The sequence below is a fragment of the Procambarus clarkii genome, chromosome 55, assembly GCF_040958095.1.
Source record: "Procambarus clarkii isolate CNS0578487 chromosome 55, FALCON_Pclarkii_2.0, whole genome shotgun sequence".
In the NCBI taxonomy this organism is placed as follows: Eukaryota; Metazoa; Arthropoda; class Malacostraca; order Decapoda; family Cambaridae; genus Procambarus; species Procambarus clarkii.
In genome coordinates this window covers 11,538,936-11,548,684 of record NC_091204.1, presented here as the reverse complement: position 1 = coordinate 11,548,684, position 9,749 = coordinate 11,538,936, and the positions used below count along the sequence as shown (strand labels likewise).

At 58.0% G+C, this 9,749-nt stretch overlaps 1 protein-coding gene across 1 annotated transcript in view; it reads left to right on the top strand.

Annotated features, from left to right (window-relative positions):
• The first annotated feature begins 426 nt into the window (after positions 1-426).
• Positions 427-9,749, top strand: part of LOC123750855 (uncharacterized) — a 25,626-nt gene continuing 16,303 nt past the window's right edge. The window contains exons 1-2 of the mRNA XM_069305434.1: positions 427-689; positions 1,266-1,777. Coding sequence (XP_069161535.1) covers positions 427-689; positions 1,266-1,777 — 775 coding nt within the window. The remainder of the gene's footprint in view (positions 690-1,265; positions 1,778-9,749) is intronic.

Below are 9,749 nucleotides of genomic sequence, written 5' to 3'. Positions count from 1 at the left end.
GTAATCCTGCCTCGGTGGCAGCAGCAGCAGACCTCTGTATCCTGTTACTGGTGGCAGCAGCAGCAGCAGACCTCTGATCCTGCTGTGGCAGCAGCAAAAGCAGCCGCAGCAGACCTCTGTATCCTGTGGTGGTAGCAGCAGCAGCAGCAAGCAGACCTCTGTATCCTGCTGGTGGCAGCAGCCAGCAGCAGCAGCAGACCTCTGTATCCTGCTGGTGGCAGCAGCAGCAGCCAGCTATCAGCACAGCAGCAGCAGCAGCCAGCAGACCTCTGTATCCTGCTGGTGGCAGCAGCAGCAGCAGCAGACCTCTGTATCCTGCTGGTTGAGCAGAGCAGCAGCAGCAAGCAGCACCCTCTGTCTCCTGCTACGGTGGCAGCTCAGCAAGCAGCAGCAGACCTCTGTTATCCTTGCTCGCTGGTGGCCAGCATGCAGCATCAAGCAGCAGGACCTTCGTATCTGCTCGGCTGGCAGCAGCAGCAAGCAGCAGCAGACCTCTGTATCCTGCTGGTGGCAGCAGACAGCAAGCAGCAGCAAGACCTCTGTATCCTGCTTGGTTCGGCAGCAGCAGCCAGCAGCCAAGCAGCAGACCTCTGTAATCCTCGCTGGTGTGCCAGCAGCAGCAGCAGCAGCAGCAGCCGACCATCTGTCTCCTGCTCGGTGGCAGCAGCAGCTAGCAGCCGCAGACCTCTGTATCCTGCTGGTGGCAGCAGCAGCAGCAGCAGCAGCAGCAGCAGCAGCCCTCTGTATCCTGCTGGTGGCAGCAAGCAGCAGACCTCTGTATCCTGCTGGTGGCAGCAGCAGGCAGCAGCAGCAGACCCTCTGTATCCTGCTGGTGGCAGCAGCAGCAGCAGACCTCTGTATCCTGCTGGTGGCAGCAGCAGCAGCAGACCTCTGTATCCTGCTGGTGGCAGCAGCAGCAGCAGACCTCTGTATCCTGCTGGTGGCAGCAGCAGCAGCAGACCTCTGTATCCTGCTGTGGCAGCAGCAGCAGCAGCAGCAGCAGCAGCAGCAGCAGACCTCTGTATCCTGCTGGTGGCAGCCGAGCAGCAGCAGACCTCTGTATCCTGCTGGTGGCAGCAGCAGCAGCAGCAGCAGCAGCAGCAGACCTCTGTATCCTGCTGGTGGCAGCAGCAGCAGCAGCAGCAGCAGCAGCAGACCTCTGTATCCTGCTGGTGGCAAGCAGCAGCAGACCTCTGTATCCTGCTGGTGGCAGCAGCAGGCAGCAGCAGCAGCAGCAGGACCTCTGTATCCTGGCTGTATGGCAGCAGCAGCAAGCAGCAGCGGCAGCAGCAGGAGCAGCAGGCAGCGGCAGCAGCAGCAGGCAGCAGACCTCTGTATCCTGTCTGGTGGCAGCAGCAGCAGCAGTCAGGCAGCAGCGCAGCAGCCAGCAGCAGACCTCTGTTATCCCTGGCTGGTGGCAGCAGCAGTGCAGCAGCAGACAGCAAACCTCTGTATCCCTGCTGGTGGCAGCAGCAGCAGCAGCAGCAGCAGCAGCAGCAGCAAGCAGCGCGACCCTCTGTATCCCTGCGTGGTGGCAGCGGACAAGCAGCATGCAGACGCTCTGTGATCCTGCTGTGGGACAGCAGCAGCAGCAGGCAGACCTCTGTATCCTGCTGGTGGCAGCAAGCAGCAGCAGCAGACCTCTGTATCCTGCTGGTGGCAGCAGGCAGCAGCAAGCAGACAGTACCTCTGTATCCTGCTGGTGGCAGCAGCGAGCAGCAAGCAGACGACCTCTGTATCCTGCTGGTGGCAGCAGCAGCAGCAGCAGCAGACCTCTGTATCCTGCTGGTGGCAGCAGCAGCAGCAGCAGCAGCAGACCTCTGTATCCTGCTGGTGGCAGCAGCAGCAGCAGCAGCAGCAGCAGACCTCTGTATCCTGCTGGTGGCAGCAGCAGCAGCAGCAGCAGACCTCTGTATCCTGCTGGTGGCAGCAGCAGCAGCAGCAGCAGCAGCAGCAGCAGCCCTCTGTATCCTGCTGGTGGCAGCAGCAGCAGACCTCTGTATCCTGCTGGTGGCAGCAGCAGCAGCAGCAGCAGACCTCTGTATCCTGCTGGTGGCAGCAGCAGCAGCAGACCTCTGTATCCTGCTGGTGGCAGCAGCAGCAGCAGACCTCTGTATCCTGCTGGTGGCAGCAGCAGCAGCAGACCTCTGTATCCTGCTGGTGGCAGCAGCAGCAGCAGACCTCTGTATCCTGCTGGTGGCAGCAGCAGCAGCAGCAGCAGCAGCAGCAGCAGACCTCTGTATCCTGCTGGTGGCAGCAGCAGCAGCAGACCTCTGTATCCTGCTGGTGGCAGCAGCAGCAGCAGCAGCAGCAGCAGCAGACCTCTGTATCCTGCTGGTGGCAGCAGCAGCAGCAGCAGCAGCAGCAGACCTCTGTATCCTGCTGGTGGCAGCAGCAGCAGACCTCTGTATCCTGCTGGTGGCAGCAGCAGCAGCAGCAGCAGCAGCAGACCTCTGTATCCTGCTGGTGGCAGCAGCAGCAGCAGCAGCGGCAGCAGCAGCAGCAGCAGCAGCGGCAGCAGCAGCAGCAGCAGACCTCTGTATCCTGCTGGTGGCAGCAGCAGCAGCAGCAGCAGACCTCTGTATCCTTCTAGTGGCAGCAGCAGCAGCAGCAGACCTCTGTATCCTGCTGGTGGCAGCAGCAGCCGCAGCAGCAGCAGCAGCAGACCTCTGTATCCTGCTGGTGGCAGCAGCAGCAGCAGCAGCAGCAGCAGACCTCTGTATCCTGCTGGTGGCAGCAGCAGCAGCAGCAGCAGCAGACCTCTGTATCCTGCTGGTGGCAGCAGCAGCAGCAGCAACAGCAGCAGCAGCAGACCTCTGTATCCTGCTGGTGGCAGCAGCAGCAGACCTCTGTATCCTGCTGGTGGCAGCAGCAGCAGCAGACCTCTGTATCCTGCTGGTGGCAGCAGCAGCAGCAGCAGCAGACCTCTGTATCCTGCTGGTGGTAGCAGCAGCAGCAGCAGCAGACCTCTGTATCCTGCTGGTGGCAGCAGCAGCAGCAGCAGCAGACCTCTGTATCCTGCTGGTGGCAGCAGCAGCAGCAGCAGCAGCAGCAGCAGCAGCAGCAGCAGACCTCTGTATCCTGCTGGTGGCAGCAGCAGCAGCAGCAGACCTCTGTATCCTGCTGGTGGCAGCAGCAGCAGCAGCAGACCTCTGTATCCTGCTGGTGGCAGCAGCAGCAGCAGCAGACCTCTGTATCCTGCTGGTGGCAGCAGCAGCAGCAGCAGACCTCTGTATCCTGCTGGTGGCAGCAGCAGCAGCAGCAGCAGACCTCTGTATCCTGCTGGTGGCAGCAGCAGCAGCAGCAGCAGACCTCTGTATCCTGCTGGTGGCAGCAGCAGCAGCAGCAGCAGCAGACCTCTGTATCCTGCTGGTGGCAGCAGCAGCAGCAGCAGCAGCAGCAGCAGCAGCAGACCTCTATATCCTGCTGGTGGCAGCAGCAGCAGCAGCAGACCTCTATATCCTGCTGGTGGCAGCAGCAGCAGCAGACCTTTGTGTCCTGCTGGTGGCAGCAGCAGCAGCAGCAGACCTCTGTATCCTGCTGGTGGCAGCAGCAGCAGCAGCAGCAGCAGCAGCAGACCTCTGTATCCTGCTGGTGGCAGCAGCAGCAGCAGCAGCAGCAGACCTCTGTATCCTGCTGGTGGCAGCAGCAGCAGCAGCAGCAGACCTCTATATCCTGCTGGTGGCAGCAGCAGCAGACCTCTATATCCTGCTGGTGGCAGCAGCAGCAGCAGACCTTTGTGTCCTGCTGGTGGCAGCAGCAGCAGCAGCAGACCTCTGTATCCTGCTGGTGGCAGCAGCAGCAGCAGCAGCAGCAGCAGACCTCTGTATCCTGCTGGTGGCAGCAGCAGCAGCAGCAGACCTCTGTATCCTGCTGGTGGCAGCAGCAGCAGCAGCAGCAGCAGACCTCTGTATCCTGCTGGTGGCAGCAGCAGCAGCAGCAGACCTCTGTATCCTGCTGGTGGCAGCAGCAGCAGCAGCAGACCTCTGTATCCTGCTGGTGGCAGCAGCAGCAGCAGCAGCAGCAGCAGACCTCTGTATCCTGCTGGTGACAGCAGCAGCAGCAGCAGCAGCAGCAGCAGCAGCAGCAGACCTCTGTATCCTGCTGGTGGCAGCAGCAGCAGCAGCAGCAGACCTCTGTATCCTGCTGGTGGCAGCAGCAGCAGCAGCAGACCTCTGTATCCTGCTGGTGGCAGCAGCAACAGCAGCAGCAGACCTCTGTATCCTGCTGGTGGCAGCAGCAGCAGCAGCAGACCTCTGTATCCTGCTGGTGGCAGCAGCAGGAGCAGCAGCAGACCTCTGTATCCTGCTGGTGGCAGCAGCAGCAGCAGCAGCAGACCTCTGTATCCTGCTGGTGGCAGCAGCAGCAGCAGCAGCAGCAGTACCAGCAGCAGCAGCAGCAGGAGGGTGGCAGCAGCAGCAGGAGGGTGGCAGCAGCAGCAGCAGCAGCAGGAGGGTGGCAGCAGCAGCAGCAGGAGGGTGGCAGCAGCAGCACCAGCAGCAGCAGCACCACCACCAGCAGACCTCTGCGTCACCTAATAACTCGTCTCTAATGATTGTTTACACACTGTTAATCCGGCCAATAAAGCACCCCGTCTGACCTACCTGTACTATCCCTCGTCTCCTGGACCATTTCCCCGTTCGAATCCCATTGTTCCTGCCTCGAACCTGCTGCTAATCCCTTTCCCGTTGTATTGTATGAGGGCACGGGCCCTCCGTGGCCTCATTCAGGTCGTAGTTCGAGTCCCGTGGGGCCAGATAATGGTATTAGGGACTCCGGACATCCCAAATGTCTTGATCTACGTCTGAGAGCCTCTTGGACGTAAGTTCGAGCCCAGGTCACGCCCCCTTGTGGATTTGTATTGTTCTTTGGCGTGAGTGATCTCCAGGGTGTAAATATTGGTTCCCCAGGGGTCAGGGACCCCAGGAGACCCCAGGAGAGGTGTGGCTGGCTGCCTGGACCCCAGGGGACCCCAGGAGAGGTGTGGCTGGCTGCCTGGACCCCAGGAGACCCCAGGGGACCCCAGGAGAGGTGTGGCTGGCTGCCTGGACCCCAGGAGACCCCAGGGGACCCCAGGAGAGGTGTGGCAGGATGCCTGGACCCCAGGGGACCCCAGGAGAGGTGTGGCTGGCTGCCTGGACCCCAGGAGACCCCAGGGGACCCCAGGAGAGGTGTGGCTGGCTGCCTGGACCCCAGGGGACCCCAGGAGAGGTGTGGCTGGCTGCCTGGACCCCAGAAGACCCCAGGGGACCCCAGGAGAGGTGTGGTTGGCTGCCTGGACCCCAGGAGACCCCAGGGGACCCCAGGAGAGGTGTGGCTGGCTGCCTGGACCCCAGGGGACCCCAGGAGAGGTGTGGCTGGCTGCCTGGACCCCAGAAGACCCCAGGGGACCCCAGGAGAGGTGTGGCTGGCTGCCTGGACCCCAGGAGACCCCAGGGGACCCCAGGAGAGGTGTGGCTGGCTGCCTGGACCCCAGGAGACCCCAGGGGACCCCAGGAGAGGTGTGGCTGGCTGCCTGGACCCCAGGGGACCCCAGGAGAGGTGTGGCTGGCTGCCTGGACCCCAGAAGACCCCAGGGGACCCCAGGAGAGGTGTGGTTGGCTGCCTGGACCCCAGGAGACCCCAGGGGACCCCAGGAGAGGTGTGGCTGGCTGCCTGGACCCCAGGGGACCCCAGGAGAGGTGTGGCTGGCTGCCTGGACCCCAGAAGACCCCAGGGGACCCCAGGAGAGGTGTGGCTGGCTGCCTGGACCCCAGGAGACCCCAGGGGACCCCAGGAGAGGTGTGGGCTGGCTGCCTGGACCCCAGGAGACCCCAGGGGACCCCAGGAGAGGTGTGGCTGGCTGCCTGGACCCCAGGGGACCCCAGGAGAGGTGTGGCTGGCTGCCTGGACCCCAGGAGACCCCAGGAGAGGTGTGGCTGGCTGCCTGGACCCCAGGGGACCCCAGGAGAGGTGTGGCTGGCTGCCTGGACCCCAGGAGACCCCAGGGGACCCCAGGAGAGGTGTGGCTGGCTGCTTGGACCCCAGGAGACCCCAGGGGACCCCAGGAGAGGTGTGGCTGGCTGCCTGGACCCCAGGGGACCCCAGGAGAGGTGTGGCTGGCTGCCTGGACCCCAGGAGACCCCAGGAGAGGTGTGGCTGGCTGCCTGGACCCCAGGAGAGGTGTATAGAGGTGGTAGTGGACCCCATACCCATCCTGTGGGTGGTAGTGGACCCCATACCCATCCTGTGGGTGGTAGTGGACCACCATACCCATCCTGTGGGTGGTAGTGGACCCCATACCCATCCTGTGGGTGGTGGACCCCATACCCATCCTGTGGGTGGTGGTGGACCACCATACCCATCCTGTGGGTGGTGGTGGACCACCATACCCATCCTGTGGGTGGTGGTGGACCACCATACCCATCCTGTGGGTGGTAGTGGACCACCATACCCATCCTGTGGGTGGTGGTGGACCACCATACCCATCCTGTGGGTGGTGGACCCCATACCCATCCTGTGGGTGGTAGTGGACCCCATACCCATCCTGTGGGTGGTACTGACCCCCATACCCATCCTGTGGGTGGTGGTGGACCCCATACCCATCCTGTGGGTGGTGGTGGACCCCATACCCATCCTGTGGGTGGTGGTGGACCCCATACCCATCCTGTGGGTGGTAGTGGACCCCATAGCCATCCTGTGGGTGGTAGTGGACCCCATACCCATCCTGTGGGTGGTAGTGGACCACCATACCCATCCTGTGGGTGGTGGTGGACCCCATGCCCATCCTGTGGGTGGTAGTGGACCCCATACCCATCCTGTGGGTGGTAGTGGACCCCATACCCATCCTGTGGGTGGTAGTGGACCCCATACCCATCCTGTGGGTGGTAGTGGACCCCATACCCATCCTGTGGGTGGTAGTGGACCCCATACCCATCCTGTGGGGTGATAATAGACCCCATACCCATCCTGTAGGTGGTAGTGGACCCCATACCCATCCTGTGGGTGGTAGTGGACCCCATACCCATCCTGTGGGTGGTAGTGGACCCCATACCCATCCTGTGGGGTGATAATAGACCCCATACCCATCCTGTCGGTGGTAGTGGACCCCATACCCATCCTGTGGGTGGTAGTGGACCCCATACCCATCCTGTGGGTGGTAGTGGACCCCATACCCATCCTGTGGGGTGATAATAGACCCCATACCCATCCTGTAGGTGGTGGTGGACCCCATACCCATCCTGTGGGTGGTAGTGGACACTATACCCATCCTGTGGGTGGTAGTGGACCCCATACCCATCCTGTGGGTGGTAGTGGACCCCATACCCATCCTGTGGGTGGTAGTGGACCCCATACCCATCCTGTGGGGTGATAATAGACCCCATACCCATCCTGTAGGTGGTGGTGGACCCCATACCCATCCTGTGGGTGGTAGTGGACACTATACCCATCCTGTGGGTGGTAGTGGACCCCATACCCATCCTGTGGGTGGTAGTGGACCCCATACCCATCCTGTGGGGTGATAATAGACCCCATACCCATCCTGTAGGTGGTAGTGGACCCCATACTCATCCTGTGGGTGGTGGACCCCATACCCATCCTGTGGGTGGTAGTGACCCCCATACCCATCCTGTGGGTGGTGGTGGACCCCATACCCATCCTGTGGGTGGTGGTGGACCCCATACCCATCCTGTGGGTGGTAGTGGACCCCATACCCATCCTATGGGTGGTAGTGGTCCCCATACCCATCCTGTGGGTGGTAGTGGACCCCATACCCATCCTGTGGGTGGTAGTAGACCCCATACCCATCCTGTGGGCGGTAGTGGACCCCATACCTATCCTGTGGGTGGTAGTGGACCCCATACCCATCCTGTGGGTGGTAATGGACCCCATACCCATCCTGTGGGGTGATAATAGACCCCATACCCATCCTGTGGGTGGTAATGGACCCCATACCCATCCTGTGGGGTGATAATAGACCCCATACCCATCCTGTGGGTGGTAGTGGACCCCATACCCATCCTGTGGGTGGTAGTGACCCCCATACCCATCCTGTGGGTGGTAGTGGACACTATACCCATCCTACAGTAGGTAGTAGACACTATACCATCCTGTTTGCAATAGTTTACCCCATAGACATTCCACCGTAACACCGTTTTCTATTTACGTTCCTACAATACCTTTTTTAAACATTTTTAAAGCACAAACTAGTCCATATAATGTTGATTGGTGAAGCACTATTATTCTATGTAATTATTTATAGTGCTTATTACAATTAACTAAGAAGAACTAGTATTTCTCAAAGCAAAACTAGGAGCCTTTCAAGGCGGTGTTTACCTTACGCGCGCATTTGTCGCTTCCTTTGGCGGGAGAATTGGCGCGCGTTTTCTGTCTCCAAGAACGGCGTCTGAATACTTTATGGCGCGCGGCAATTTTGGCGGGAAAAATGGGATTTATGGGGGGATTTAGAGGCGGGAAATGAGGCCCCGTCTATTGAGACGGGTTTGTGTATTGCTGTCGTGGCCTCTATGACAGCCGAACATGTTTGGCTTACACGTATATTGGTAAGCTAGGAATGGCGGGGGTTTGTTGACATGTTAAGTGGGTCACCCACTGCCCTTGGTCTGCTACAGTGCCCAATAGGCTCTACTGTTGTCTTCTGGTCAACACCGCTGCTTCAGAATATTGCAAGAATATATTATGAATGTGTTATACAACTACGGTTGTATATTTCAATAGAATTCCTGCATTAGGGTTATTTGGGTATCAAGAATAATATCAAATTCTGCTTTCAGACAACACACAGCCCCCTTGTTTAACTCCCTAAACATAATCTCACTCCACAAATTCTCTTGTGTCAACTACATTTACAAAACCCTGTTCTTAAATGCAAATCCTTGTCTGAAACTCTTCCTGGACAGATGTAATAGGACCCATTATCACCACACCAGAAATAAATATCTCTTTGATATCCCCAGAGTTAAACTTAATCTGTGTAAACACTCTATGCAAATAAAGGGACCCAGTTTATGGAACTCACTCCCTACTGAATTGAAAAGCTGTCCAACTTTTACATCATTCAAAATCAATACTAAAAAGTACCTAATTTCATCTTCATAGTTTTTCACTTTTTGCCTTAAAATTGCACTGTATCAATTGCTACCCAATCTCCCAACCTTTATATTCCCAATCTGAACATCTTTACCATTGTGATCATTGCTGTTTTCTTATATGTGCTGTCAATCTGCTGTATGGTGTCTATTAACCTTGTTTAAATTACTAATCAAGCTGTCAATGTAATCAATCAGAGCTTTAATATAACAATGTGCTTTAATATACTTACTTATCTCTCTCATCTCATTTTTCTCTTGTAATGTATCTTTATCATTTATCAATTCTGATAGAAATTACCTACTTAAAATTATCTGCTAGATTAAGGACCTGCCCGAAACGCTGCGCGTACTAGTGGCTTTACAAGAGTGTAAATACTGTACTATCCAATGTATTCTCACAAACTCAATGTACCTTCTTGTATATATATAAATAAATAAATAAATAAATAAATAAATAAATAAGAAATTGTATCTCTCTTTCCCACATTCGTTGTACCCCATTTTTCCCCCTTCCCCGCTACCCCATTCCTTCCCCCTACCCCATTCCTTCCCCCTACCCCATTCCTCCTCCCCCCTACCCCATTCCTTCCAAGGTTGCAAGCGTGAGCTTAGATTTATCTCTAAATGGCTCAAGTTTACTACAATCCAAGATATAGT